Source organism: Aotus nancymaae, unplaced genomic scaffold, assembly GCF_030222135.1.
Source record: "Aotus nancymaae isolate 86718 unplaced genomic scaffold, 86718_ANA_hifiasm-v0.15.2.pri h1tg000010l, whole genome shotgun sequence".
Classification (NCBI taxonomy): Eukaryota; Metazoa; Chordata; class Mammalia; order Primates; family Aotidae; genus Aotus; species Aotus nancymaae.
The window spans coordinates 7,008,554-7,023,186 of NW_026988421.1; the positions used below are offsets into that span (position 1 = coordinate 7,008,554).

Genomic DNA, 14,633 nt, shown 5'->3' on the forward strand with positions numbered 1-14,633 from the left:
GGGAGTGGGCTCCTGAGCGGGGAGATCCAGAGGAAATGACCTGGAGAAACTGATGCCAGACCGGATTTTGAAGGATGAATAAGAGTTTGCTGTGTAAACAAGGGAGGAAGGTGGGTTAAGAGGAAGAAGCGTTCCATGCAGAGAAGGACAAGTACAAGGGAAAAGATCGTGTTCTCCTGTTAGGGGGTGGAGCCAGGGTCCCTGACTGTGTCTCTTCCTGGAGTTCTGTTCCCACCTCTGAGGACACCAATACCACAAAGGTGAGCCTTGGAACAGGAAGACAGCAGCGCTGTGCAGGTGCAGGCGGCTCAGCCAGGAGCAGAACCTGCCAACTCTTCTCTCTTACCCTGGCCTGAGTCTGCCAGCTAGAAGGAAGCTCACAGTTCACAATGCGGTCCTCCCAAGTAGCCACCATATTTTCTTCTTTTTAAAAACAAATACTCCATTTATACTAGGAACTGAATGTGAAAGTTTCTTGCCTCCCTGGTCCTCAGCCTAACAGAAATAGTTGGTCAATTCAAACATATATTATATTCAGCCCCTGCCATGGGCTGGGTGCTGTACTGGGCACTGAGCATATGTGCCCTGGTGAACAATGATGGTGACACAGTGCCTCCCATCTGGGAGCTGGTGCTTTATCGGAGAAGTGGGCCTCGCCTTCGTCAGGGCACATGTCCCCGTGCTGAGGAGCAGGGCAGGACGTGGGGCAGTAGCGTGTTAGGACACGGACCCAGGCCTTGCGTGGCCTGCAGTACTAGTAACATACTGCTGCGGAACCAGTTCACCCAGCACTTAGCAGCTTCAGACAGTCTCTGGGGATCAGGAACCTGTGTGCAGCTTTACTGGGTCCTCTACTTCAGGTCTCTCACAAGGCTGTGACCCAGCTGTCATCAGGGCTGGGCCTCTTCCATATGCTTGACTAGGGAAGGACCTGCTTCCAGGCACGCATGGCTGTGGGCAGAATTTAGTTCCTTAAGAGCTGTTGGAACGAGGGCTTCATATCTTTGCTGGCCTTTGGTGAGAGGCTACCCTCAATACCTCGCCACAGGGCCTCTCCAGTATGGCTGCAGGCTTTATCCAAGCCAGCGAGCTAGAGTGTCTGCCAGCAGATTAGAAGTCATGATCTTTTCTAATCTAGTCATGATCTTTTCTAATCTAGTCATGAGTGTGAAATCCCATCATCATTACCATATTCTGTTGTTTAGAAGCAAATCATGAGGTCTAGCCGCACCCAGTGGGAAGAGACTACAGGGTGTGAACACCAAGAACCAGGTATCAGCAAGGACCATCTTAGGAGTCAGCCACCTCCCATTCTGCACCTGCTCCTCGGGAGACTGGGGCCTGGGCTTTGTGGCCAGGAGAGTAGCTTCCAGCTTGATCCCAACTCCAGTGACAGAGGAAGGGTGTGTTTATGTGCATATTTTCTGTGTAAGTTACTGACATAGCAGCTGTTTCATTTCTTCTTAAACATTTATAAAAATATGAGACAATAGGAATTTCTTCTTTTTCGAAACCCATGACTCATGGCCTATCTGAAATGGCTGGCTCATCTCCCATCTCAGCCAGAAAGGATGATAAATGCTGTGTGTTTAGGTCACTCTTGAAGAAACAAACACTTTTAGCCCAAGTTCCATTAGTCTAACGGGATCCTGGGCCATTAGCCCACTTCCGTTCTTCCGTGACCTTGCACTTTAAGCAGGAGATTTTGTGGGGTGCTGGCTGCAAGTGGGATTGGCCCAAGTTGTTCTGTTCCTTCTGTAAATTGGCTTGGAGCGGGGGAATACCACTTTTATGTCTAGTTTTTGGTTCATATTCAGCCTTTACTTCTATAATTGATCAAAGGTAGAGGGTTTGAAAATGTTGGGATTGTAAGTAAAGTCAAATCACTTTTTAATTTCCAGAGAAGGATTCAAGTGGCAAGTCCATTTTTTTTTTCTGGAGGAGAATAGCGGAATAATGGAAAGAAGTGGATGGGATGGTTCATATGGCCAAAGAAGCCAGCCAAGAATTCATGTTCCAGTTTTCTCTCTGTAAGAGATCATGACAATTTAAAACTAACTTGATGCATTCCTATGCTAAATTGGCCCAGTTAATTAAAAAGAAGCCACCAATTGTAAGCAGAATTTTTCTTTATTTAATCCCATTCGTAAGTGGTAAAGACGATTCTTTCCAAACACATCTCACATTAGCCTCCTGCCTCTTCATTTGTGAGACAGTTGATAGAGTTTGTCTCATAATTCAGAGGCGGTTATAGCCCCCATTAAATGTGAAAAATGCACAGAAGGTGCTGGCCCCTCCAACCTAGTTGCATTCCTCTTTTATTCAAGGGACATTTGGAGTGGGGTCATGCACCATCTGTTAAGGACTTTACAGTGTCTGTATTTTGGTTTTAATTCTGTGTGTAGTCTTAACGTAATGCCCAGAAACGACCACCACAGAAATGGTTCATTTTCCCATTTTATGATGATGAGTCCAAAGGGAAGGAGAATTCAGCTCGGTTAAGAATTCGAACTCGATTTTGACCCAAACCCCTTGAGTCTTGGAACCTGGCTAGTTGTTTTCTTCATCTGCTTATATAAACCGAATTTTTAAACAACCCCTCGGACTGGTCAAATGGTTCATTTATGAAGATAAACTAGGAAAGGAAGCAGGCTTTTAATGAAATGGATTCTGTTATAGGCAGTTGCTCATGGGGACACGGAGGATTAGTGGGCTGAACATTTGGACAGGAATCCTGGTTTCATCAGCTTCACTCTGTCTGCAGAGTGTGGGGGGGGGCGTGAGGGTGGTGCGCAGCTTTCATCCATTGAGTGGGAGGTGTAGCCTGGTCATGGTGGCAGGGACACAGCCTTCGGGACCCAGATGATCTGCATTGGAATCCCAGCTCTGCTGCTCACTGTTCTGTGACCTAGGACAAGAAACTTAACCTCTTCGTGCCTCATTTTCTCATTGGTAAAATGGGGGGAGATAGACCTACCTCCAGGGTAGTGAGAATTAAATGACTTAAATATGTAGTAATGTGTTTAAACAGTGCTAGACAAATGGAAAATATGTAATCATTAGGTATTATTATTAGGTATCAGTAATAGTTAATAATAACAATAAACTGATTGCTCATTTACTCACTCCCCAAATAGAGTTGCGAACCATATAACCAAGTTTTGGTCACAGTGGACCCTGTACATGATGATGGTCCCATAAAGTTATAATCCCGCATTTTCACTGTGACGTTTTCTATGTTTCGATACACAAATTCTAACTTCTGTGTTACAACTGCCTACAGAATTCCTGCTGTACAGGCTGATAGCTAGGAGCAGTAGGCTGTACCTTGCTGCCTAGGTGTGTAGTGGGCTGTGCCATCTGGATTTTTGTAAGTAACCACTCTATGATGTTCACACAATGACACTGCCTAATGACGCATTTCTCAGAACATATATATCCCCGCTGTTAAGTGACGCCTGGCTGTGATTGTTGAACACCGTTGATATGCTAGATGCAGGCTTTACATAGGAGAGGAAAATCCATCCCATTTGCTCTCACGGAACCACTGTCTAGTTGAGGGGGTGGGGCCAGGCTTCATGTAAATGATGAAGCTGGGGCAGCCCGTCAGAGCTGCCTCTGGGTGAGGCCTCTCCCATCTACCCGCCGTTGGACAGGACCGCCTGTGGAGGCTTCACCTTGGGTGATACTGGTGGTCTCTTCAGTTGAGGGTCATTCCCACGAGGGACCGGGCTGTGAGTCATGGGCAGGGTGGCTCCCCAGTTTTGCAAATCTCTGTAAATAGGAAGTCTTGGTCTTTGTAGATGCCTAGGCCTAGATGCAGCCCATTCACCTACTTCTACACCAGAGGGGGCAGGATGCCCACCTGAGGGCAGGAGCCAGCACGCACCGAAGGGAGCTGAGCCGATTCATGCCTTTGAACCACAGCAGAACTTTGACTTGAGAACCTCTCTTGCTACTCAGGCAGCACCGAAAGCCCTTCCCCAAACACCTCAGCTCCTCTCAGCCCCTAGAAGCACTGATTGAAAGCCCTGGATGTGTTCTCAGGCAGAAGAGGAGAGCCTGGCAGTGGGAATGTCATGCGATGTTTTCTCTAGAAGAGATTTGCACAAGGATTAAAATGCAGGCTGTTCCTAGCACCAAGGGATTCATTATTGATTTAAACCATCTCAAAGGGAAATTAGGAGAACGCCTCTGTGGAGAAGAGATGGAATGAGGAGAAAGGCCGTGGGAGGATAGAGGCTGCAGCAACAGCCCTGGATCGATTTCTCTTTCTTGTTCCTCCCTCCAGCTCTCACTCTTTCCTTTTCTCTAAGATTCTGAAAGATTAAGAATTACGAGGAGTCCTTTCGAGGACTGCTGAGTGCGGCGTCTTTATTGAAGCTGTCTATTGATTCCTGTTGGGTTCAGGCGTTTTGCTTCCCAGAAGCTGCCTGTTGACACACCTTGATACCTTGATAGGGGCCCTGGAAGCAGCATGAGGTCACTTTAATAGGACTGAGCTGCTGAGCCACTCAAGGTCACGGGGTTTGGCCTCAACCACAGAGCAGGGAGGGAGGCCTGGCAGCGCCCAGGCCAGAGGACAGCTTGGGCCTTTGTGAAAGGGTTCTCTGAAGACCGTTCAGTGGGGACTGCCTGGTGAGGCGCCACATCTTGTTAATGGTGGGAGGAAAACCATCAAGCTGAAAACTCCCAAGTGTTGAACACTTTATTTTTTGGGGAAATGTTTGCGAAGTTCTTGGCAGTCCTGTGTATTCCCACATGATTGTTTGGAAAGGATGGTTCCATGCAGGATGAACACCCTAGGGAAAAAGAGCCCTGTTGTGTCTGTATCTGCAGAGATCCTGAGGTGAGATGTGTGCCTGCCGGGCCGGGATCAGGGAGACACTTAGAAACGGCTCTGGGGTGGCCAGAGTTCAGGGATGCATCTCACCCGGAGTTCTGGGCTGCTTAGTGAGGCTGACTCTGTTGAAGGAGGGAGCGGCAGCACATGTCACATAGTGGCCAGCCCAGGTGTGCCATGGCCATTGCTGTGCAGTGAGGGGTCCGCCCCTTGGGACCCAGGCCTGGCTTGTAACCAGGGGTAGCCCGCCAATCCTTGGTGCACCCTAGTTTTCTCACCTGTAGAAACATCTGCCATCAGGGTCACTGGCGAATCACGAGAAGGTGCTTTGTAAACTGTGCCGGGTTTGGAAGCGTGAGGGATGCATGGCGTCGCCTCTGAAAAGTGCTTTCTCCCGGTCTGTGAACAGTTACCGGGGCCCTGTGATTGGATGCTCTGGAAGGAACATAGCGGGGCTGGGAACCCCACTTGTGCACAAGGAACCTAGGCCCTGGTAGGAAAGAGAATGGCCCCAACAAACAGGACACTTGTCATTCATGTGGGCATTTTTAGGCCTAAACATGGATGTTCTTAACTGGAAGAAAATGAGCCTCATTAGTGTCACCCTGTGTTCCTAAGATGACCTTAGACATTCCCTCCAGATCAGCTGGCCTGGCTAGGCCTGTCTCATCAAGCCTCCTGATGAGACAGTCACAGTCTGTGATTCAATGGAACAAAAGGGCTCCATCTCAGCTACATTAAATGGCTTTTATCTTGGTAGGAAAAATATATATAATCATTATTGATGGCACCATATCACAGGCTGAGAATTATTGATCAGTGATTTAAATTCGGATGCCAGCAAATGGAGAATAATGAGGCCAGGTGCTCCGGCTGCCTGTCATTACCACCCTCACGTGGCCACAGGACTGCAAGATGTTATTGAGGGTGAATTGGAGGACATGATTGTGTCCCCCTCTCAGGGGCTCCGGCCTGAGGAAATGTGACTGTTACCATAACTGTCACTGAGGAGCCACCTGGGGGGTGTTTGAGAAGCACGGACAGGTGGGACCAGCGTCACTGGGATGAGCCAGCCCAGGACGGCCACCTGCTCCCAGCCACCTGCAACTTCAGCACCAGCTTGGGATCTTTTATCAAAGGTAGCCCTCTGAGAAGTCCCGTGCGTGGAGCAGTAACTGGAGGAAATGTCACAGCTCAAGGCCACTGAATGCCTGCCCTTGTCAGAGCTGACACTGAGATTGAAGCTTGTGCTTTCGTGTGCCTTTTGACCTGGATTAAAAGCAGCAGTCACTCATCAGGGGATGAAAACATCTTGGGACGGGGGAGGGGTGTCTTTGTGGTGTCTACTAAAAACTGCCGAGTTGTTCACATTACATGGGTGAATGCTGCGGTACGTGGATCATATCTCAGTATAAAAATGATATGAACAAAATTCCTACAAAAGGAGGAGGAATGCACTGTGGAGAGAGATTTCCCCAAACTAGTGGCATTGGAGCCAGTACCTGCAGAGTTCTCACATAGAGGACAGGCCGATTAACTACCACATCATCATTTAGGAACTGAAACCGTTCAAATCAAAGGAGCTATTTCAATGAATATTAGCTTTTCCGAGAGATAGAAGTCATGCGGTGTGTTCTGGCTTCATGATAGACACCTGAACTCCGCTTTGCTGTGGCCATCATTTTTCCAGATGCCCACTGTGATGTTCTGTAAACACATGTGCTGTTCCAGACCATGGCCTTGGAGCGCCTCACGTTTATCCTAAGTGTTCGTTTGCCGCTCTATTACATTTGTAATTGTTTATCAGTCTCCTGTGACTTATCAAGTAGTTCTGGAGTAGAATTGACTTTTTCTTCCAAATCACAGTGCACCTGAAATAATACAAACATCTAAACAAACAAAACCCGAAAACTACCAGTGCAGTTGGCCAGCACCCACTCTACTCAGCTGTGGATTTGTCTCCTTGCCTAAGCTCGGAGGGCAGGGGTGAGGGACTTTGGGGTCGGGCAGGCCTGGGTTGGTTCTGGTCCTGTCCCTGGAACTTCCTGGGCTGCATGACCATGGGCAAACTCCCTAACCTCTCTAGGTGTCAGCTTCTCCCCCATAAAATGGTGTGGCCCACATCTCACAGTGGGTTGTGCAGATGGAAGGAGAGCACGCATGCAGCGCCCTGCACAGGGCCTGGTGGTGGCGGCCCTCCCTACCCTGCAGCATGCACATCAGAAATGGAAACTGTGAACATTGCAGGTGCTAAACCCAGAAAGCAGTCACACAGAGCGCAGCCAGGAGGAGTAGCAGCAGCTCCTGCTTTAATAGTGCTCAGCTCACTGACCTCTGCTCACACTGCCTCAGAACAGCACCTGGAAGTGTCCCTAAATGAACTCAGCAGTGGTCTTGGGGTGATCATCCAGATTTCACATAGTAGGGTCTTGCCCACTGCTGGCCACTCCTTTCACCCTCGGGGAGAGACATGGTCATTACAGAGGCACTGGGCTGATGGAGCCTTATGCCCCCTAACATACATGTACCATCTCACTGCCCCTCCAGGGGTCCCAGGACCCCTGCGCTCTACAGGAAAGGGACTGAGCAGCAGCCCGTGAGCGCAGGCCCAGTGTGAGGGGCCGCACCGGCAGCCTTCTAAAATAACCGCAGCACAGAAGGCCTGGAATGCATTTGGACTTATATTTGGAATTGCCGTTGGAAACAGCCCTGGCCAAATGTAATACCCATCTGTTCGGGATGGTTTGCGAGTAAGCAAATGAGATGGCTCAGCTGGAGGGGGCTGGGCAGCCCTGAATCTCAGGGTGGGAGTGTGTCAGGTCCCCTGGCCCCCACGCTACCCTGGAGCCCTCCTTCCCAACAGTGCAGGCTGCTTCTGCCACCCGGGACCATCCCTTTGTGTTGGATTGCCCTGACTGGAGATAATCCCTTGCCTGCAACCAGGCTGTCTTCCCGACCCTTCTGCCCACTGGTCAGTCCTTGAGGAGTTCGAGACTGGGCTCCTTCCTGCTGAGTTTTTGCATCTCCAGGGAGAGTAGCCAGGTTTGGCGCCCAGCACTGAAGGCAAGCATCCGCTGAGGCTGTGAGCTGCCTGTTGCTTGGCTCCACCCTCCCACGTTCCTGATACTGTGCCTCTGTTAATGCATCCCGGGGTTGCATCCACGCCCCTGCAGTTCTGTGATGATTCATTGTGAGCTGTGTGTTTTCCATGTTGGTCTCCTTCCCCCACTTCCTCATGGGACAGTGGTTTTTAAAGACCAGAATACGGACATTTCAGTTTGTCTCTCTGTCTCATCTTGTTCCATGGTGTGCTTGTCTGGCCTTTCAAGGTCCATTGGATACTTATTCTTGATAGGTTTGCTGTTCTTCTCAACATTTTCTGAGTGGCTTTAACCCATCGGAGTGGCTTTCCCTCACCCAAGGCTATTAACTCACTCTTTTCCCCTGGAGAGTAGTCGAGGGGAAAAGACAGTCTTAGGAAGCATTTGCTTAGTTCTTGGGGAGGGACCCAAACAGTGCTGTCCTGTCCCAGTGCTCCCCTGAAGGGAAGTGCTCCTGTCTGCATTTGCCTTCCTTCATGCTTCCTTGTGGGAAACCTGGCCACATGGCCCCAGTCCTCCTGTACCCTTAGGGCCGCTATTCCCAGGTCTCAGGGTGGCAGAGAGATGTCTGCAAAAATAACTCCTTGGAGTTATTGTTTTCCTTGGAATTGGGGTTTAAAATCTGTGTCGGTTTCCTAGAGCAGTCGTAATAAATCACCACAAACTTGGCTGCTTAAAACAACAGAAATGTATCCTCTTATGATTCTGGAGGCCAGAAGTCCTAAATCAAGATGTCTGCAGGGTTGGTTCCCTCAGGTGGCCCTAAGGGATGAAAGCCGTCCCCCATTCTTAGGTCCTGGTGGCTTCCCGCAGTCCTTGGCGTTCCCTGGCTCACAGCCACCGCACTCCAGGCTCTGCCTCTGTCTTTCTGTGGTGCTCTCACCGGTGTCTCTGTCCTCTCCTCTTTTTAAAAGGACACCTGCCATTGGATTTGGGAGCCCCCTAAATCCAGGAGGATCTCACCTTAAGATCCTCCGCTTAATTACACCTGCAAAGGCCTATTTCCAAGTAAGGTCACATTCACAGGGCCTGGGGCTTAAGACTTGGACATAGTTCTTTGGTGTCCACTATCCGTCCAACTACAGAATCCAGATGGTGGCCATGGGTTATGATGAATCTAGCCCCTGTTCAGATGTCTGTGACATAGCAGGATACCAAGGACCCGGCGTGGGGAGCCCTCGCAGTGGGGTTCTAGGGGCTCCCAAAGCCCACTGCCAATTCTATGGGCAGATCCAAAGTACCCAGAGGTGACTGAGAGGCCAAAGGAGTCTCTTTTCATCCAGCCCAGGAAGAAAAGTGTGGCCTGGCTCTCAAAGGCTGTGAATGTGACTGACAGGAAGTGAGGTAGTGAGTTCACTTTAATTCACCCCAAACAATGAAAGTCAGCCGTTTCACCTGCTGGGGGAGGGTTTGTCTGGTTGGAACATTAGGTATGTCCCAGTTTTTCCCAGGGATTACTTCTTGATCTCTAAAGAATTGTATAGAATCAGCAGATTCCTCATGAAGTGACTGTATTTAAAATCAAGACAGGCATGGGTGCTTTTGTTTTATTTATGAGCTAAATATCTGCAAGAAATGTTATTACCACAAAGAAAAATCTCAATATGGAAACCTTCAGCCAATGTTTGGGTTTGTATGAGGTAATTTATGTGATGGAATCCCAGTTCCACCAAACAATTTGGGTAGTTCCGTGGGCATCTTTGGTAAAAACTGGGCTTCGACTTCGTATTTAACATAGGATTTTATGACAGTTTCAGAGCATCTGTTACTTTTCATTGACGTAGTTTCTTGGGCTGAGCCGTAATATTGACAGGCCTGGTAGGAAATGTGTGAGCCAGGAAGGGTACCCCTTAGACCAGCTGCCACCTGGCATCCTCAGTGCACACAGCCAAACCTTGCTTGAAGGGTCACGCGTATCTGATCTTGCCGTTTATTGATCAGCTGTTTAGGTCATAGTAACGATGAGTGACCCTATAGTGACAGATGCCATGTTTCAGTCTTGATGCGTCTCCTAATTCTGAAGAAGGAAAAGAGCACAGGTGATGTTGGGGACACCAGTAATAAGCTGATGTGGTGGTGTCATGGGAAATATTCTCAGGTGAGTGCAGATCTGGGGGAATCCACTCAGTGAGCACCTTTGTTGACTGATCCCTTTGGACAGTTTGGCTGGCCAGGCTGTGGTAGACACTCCTGTTCTTGTGGCTGTTTTGATTCCACGAACTCTGTGGGTAGATCCCAAACCTCTCAAGACTTCCAAGAGGTGTCCTGTGTGGACACGGGCCATGGATGAGTTCTGGAGGGCTGTGTCAGAGGCACCCCATGTGCCAGGACAGGCTACAGAGGTGGATGGCATCTGGGCCTATCCCTATGAAATGCTGCTCCTCGTATCATGACCTTAGTTAGAGGGGAGGGCAGTGGAGAAGGCACATTTGCAACAGACTGTGCCATAAGGGAGCACGGTTTTTGCAGGACGGTGTGTGGCTGAAGGTCTGGGTGTATTTGGAAGTATGGATGTCATATACCTGGAAGCATGGGTGCAGAGTGAGAGTCACAGAATTGCCCTCCCTGGAAAGAGGGGAAGCCAGATTGGAGAAGCTGAAGGCATAAAAAGTATAGAGCTTTGAGGAGAGAGAAGTCTGACGCTGTAGAGCCACGCAGGCCACGTTTTTGATAAGCCCAGTTTCCCCCTTGGCCCAGAGGTGACACAGCAGGGGCTGTGAGTGTGTGAAGGGTTCCGGGAAGAACCGTGGGGCTCATGAGGAGGTGTGTGTGCAAGAAGAGAGTGGGACATACAGCAGGAAGGTTGAAAACAAACAAACAAAAAGGGCTGCAAAGAGAGATAGAGGAGAAAAAAGAGTAGGAAACACACCCTGAAAGTTCTGTTGAAGATAAAAACACTTCTTTTTTTTAGACAGAGTCTCACTCCCATGCCCAGGCTGGAGTGCAGTGACACAATCATGGCTCACTGCAGCCTTCTCCCACCTCAGTCTCCCGAATAGCTGAGACTACAGGTACACACCGCCACGCCTGGCTAATTTTTTACATTTTTAATAGAGACAGGGTTTCACTACATTGCCTGGGCTAGCCTTGAACTCCTAGGCTCAAGCGATCCTCCCACCTTGGCCTCCTAAAGTGCTGGGATTACAGGCATGAGCCACTGTGCCTGGCCCTGACATTTGTTAAAATGGCAATGCAGGCCTTCTTCAGGAGCATTTTAGTAGGTATAGGGATCGCCCTGACAGTTTTCCAATAGAGGAGAGAGACTCCAAATATAACTAGGAAAAGTAGGGACTTTAAAGGCAAGGAGGCCAGGCGGCACGATTTATGCCTATAATCCCAGCACTTTGGGAAGCCAAGGCAGGGTATCAGTTGAGGTCAGGAGTTTAAGACCAGCCTGGCCAACATGGTGAAACCCCGTCTCTACGAAAAATACAAAATAATTAGCCAGGTTTGGTGGTGGGCGCCTGTAGTCCCAACTACTTGGGAGGCTAAGGCAGGAGAATCGCTTGAACCCAGGAGGAGGAGGTTGCAGTGAGCTGAGATCATGCCATTGCACGCCAGCCTGGGTGTCAGAGTGAGATTCTGTCTCACACAAAAAAAAATTTTTTAAAAGCCAAGGAGCAGGGCGAGGTGGTTGGTGGCTGGGAAATTACTGAGGGGAAACATCAAGGGGGAAGGGGTGGGGATTCTGGCTGAACCAACCTGATAGGACTTTTGCTGGAGACAGGCCAGGTGGCCTCCTGGGGGCTGGGGTGGTGGACCAGGAACCTGATGAGCTAAGAAGGGTGATCAGTTGCCAAGCATGGGGGATTCTGGCTAAAACAGCATAGCAGTGTCAGCAGTGAACATTTAGACACATGTGGTTGAAAGATCTCACTGGTGTTTATGAGCACAGTCCATGAAAAGGCAGCATCCCATTCCTGTAATATGAAGGTGCCCCTGTGGGCCCAGCCAGGTCCTGGCTTTATAGGCAAAAATGGGCCGAAGAAGCAAAAACAGGGAACAGAGAGTGGATTGTTCATTTCAAAGTGACTTTCCTTCTCGGGTTAAAGCAAAGGGGATGTCTGACTGTTGTTGTGAATCCCCTGGTTTTTTGGAAACTGGCCCATTCTGAGTTGAGTGACATGGCACCTAGCACAGATGACGCTGTTCCGGTCTGTTGGAGCCTAGTGCAGAAGCTCCGACCAGAATGGTAGCCTCTCATCCATTTTATTTAACAGCAGGGTTCTTGCTAAAAGAGGGTGATGCAAAGATGGACATGGAGGTAGAATAGTTGAGGTCTAGCTGGAAGGAGGATGCAGAGGAGCCTGAAGTGCGTCAAGGAAGAGGGTGTGTTCCTGTGCGGCAGCGTTCCTCCACGTGTGTGCGTGGTGTCTGTACGAACAGATCTGTGTCCACGGGTGAAGGTGTGAGTCTGCAGGTATTCACGTGCACACGTGGGGGTGCTTTTACATGTGTTAAAAGCGAGGTCCTACCAACCTAGAAAGACACATTTCATCATTTTTTTTTCAATGTCAGGAATGTGTGTGCAAAGGCCTGGGAATTTCATGTGGAATGGTAATATTGCGAGAGCAACAGATGCTCTTGTTTTTGTTCCCTTCAGTGGAGGAGAGAGGAATGGGAAGGTACATAAAATTTTCATGGCTCTCTTTGCTAGCGTACCGTTTTTGTAATCTGGTGTTGTTTTGAAGCTCCCTGTTACTGTGAAAACAGAGCTGCCTGAGACTAGAACGAGCAACAACATAAAAGCAGCTGGCGGTTTGTTTGGGGCCAGTGAGGACATGCCTGAGTCTCGGACAGCTTAGGTGGCCGAGAGGAGGGCGGAAGCTGGTGGGGGGGTGAGGGAGGCGGCCCGTCTGCAAGGGAAGGAAGAGGGGTGGTAGTGTTTCAATCAGGAGAACTCGATCATGTAATTGTACGTTGATTTTCATTGTCGCCCAAATGGTGTGATTGCACATTCATGGGTGGTAAAAATACACATTTATTTTATTCACAGGTTGTACTCAGACTATCTCTACTTTGCAAGTTCGAATAAATCTGCAGATGACTTCCATGAGAAAGTGACAGAAGCGCTGCAGCTGTTTGAAAATTGCATGCTTGATTATTCACTGCGCGCCTGTGTCTACAACAACACCCTCAACAACGCCATGCCTGTGCGTATCCCCGAGCCGGCCCCTGGCAGAGGGAGCTGGTTTGTTGTTATGCAAGTGGCATTGTGGGTTTGGGTTTTAACATAGGAACAGAGAGAAGCGTTTTAATGTGCAAATGCTGTTCCCCATTATTCACGGATGTAAAAGCTGAAAATTGATGGGCTCTTAGGCTGGCTCCCTGCCTTCTTCCCTGCTGGTCACCTGCCACCTCCCCGCTCCTCCTTCAGCAGGAGGATGAGGGTGCATTTAGGAAGATTACCATTTAGCCAGACACCCGGCAATTAGAATCGGCAGACACAAGGACACCCAACTCTCAAATTGTCTGAAGAGCATTCTCTCTAGAGGTGGTTTGTTTTGTTGGTTTAAAAATTGCCACCAATGATTTTCATTGCTTCTCTGACAGTCTCAGTTGAAAAATATTTTCTGTTGATTCCTCAGTCATATCTCTTGTTCTTCCTTCAGTACTCTGTTTGTAAATTTCTAGCCTTTTTGAATGCAAAAAGCTGTTAATGGTGAATTCAGCACCTTTTAACTGCAGGATGGTTTTCCATGCTGGGCTCCAGGGGCTGGCTGAGTGCTTCATCAGCAGGGCTTATGCAGTGAGGCTGATGCCGCTGCCTGTCCCGGAGTGGCTTTACAAGCCTTGCTCTGCTCAGCTTCTCTTGGGGCAAGGCACGAACAGGCCTGCTTTAGAGTCTCGGAAGCCCCCAAGATGGGCGGCTTCAGGCCAAGAGGCTCTGCCCGCTCTTTCTTATTACAGAGGTCATTGTATCTGGAAGGCAGCAATTGGGGCAGCGGGTGGGATTCCAGGCTGTCCTGCTGGACTTTGTAGTTTGGCAAGGAAGATGCCACAGGACACAGGTAACCCCAGAGCCTGGCTGTAGTGCCAGGTAGGAGGAGTGCACTCTGGAAGCCACCATTGGTGTGGGTCAGGTTCCCAGCTTGAGCACTTGCTGGCTGTGTGATTCTAGGCCGTTGTCTCAGCTTCTCTGAGACTCAGTTGCTTTGTCATACAATGGGGTCATAATGCTGCTTTACCAGGTTGTTGTAAGGATTAGAGTGACAGGTCTGTCATGTATTCCTGTGTTAATTCTTCCTGCTATGTCCCCTGCGTGGTGCTGGGTCCTGGGGCCGCATCAGTGCCAGGACAGGTATGGTCCCTGCCTTCCTGTGCAGCTGGTGGGGAGAGAAGATGGAGGCTGGGCAGGGAGCTCTGGCCCCCAGAGAACCACCTGAGAACAGAGCATCAGGCGGATTCTTAGGAGAGGGAATGTCTGTGCTGAGGCCTGAAGGACAAGTGGGCCAGGGAACTGAGGGCAGCGTGTGCAGAGGCCCAGTGGTCAGCAGCCCCAGCATGCAGAACAGCCAGGCGTGTGGTGTGGGAGATGGGGGCAGGAGGGAGGGGGCTTGGGCGTGTGGCATGTGGGGCTGCATCACCGGGACTTAGTGAGCCTCTGAAGACGTCTAGATGTCACCCCAAGAGAGATGGGACCCCGCAGGATTTTAAGCAGAGGATAGTGCAGGAGTGCAAAAGAAATA

The 14,633-nt window shown here is 49.6% G+C and overlaps 1 protein-coding gene across 8 annotated transcripts in view; it reads left to right on the forward strand.

Moving 5' to 3' along the window:
* CHST15 (carbohydrate sulfotransferase 15) overlaps window positions 1–14,633 on the forward strand; it is a 135,323-nt gene that overhangs the window by 107,745 nt on the left and 12,945 nt on the right. For all 8 annotated transcript variants that reach the window (XM_012453405.3, XM_012453409.2, XM_012453407.2 and 5 more), the window contains one exon: window positions 12,941–13,097. In XM_012453405.3, the coding sequence (XP_012308828.1) occupies window positions 12,941–13,097 (157 nt within the window). The remainder of the gene's footprint in view (window positions 1–12,940; window positions 13,098–14,633) is intronic.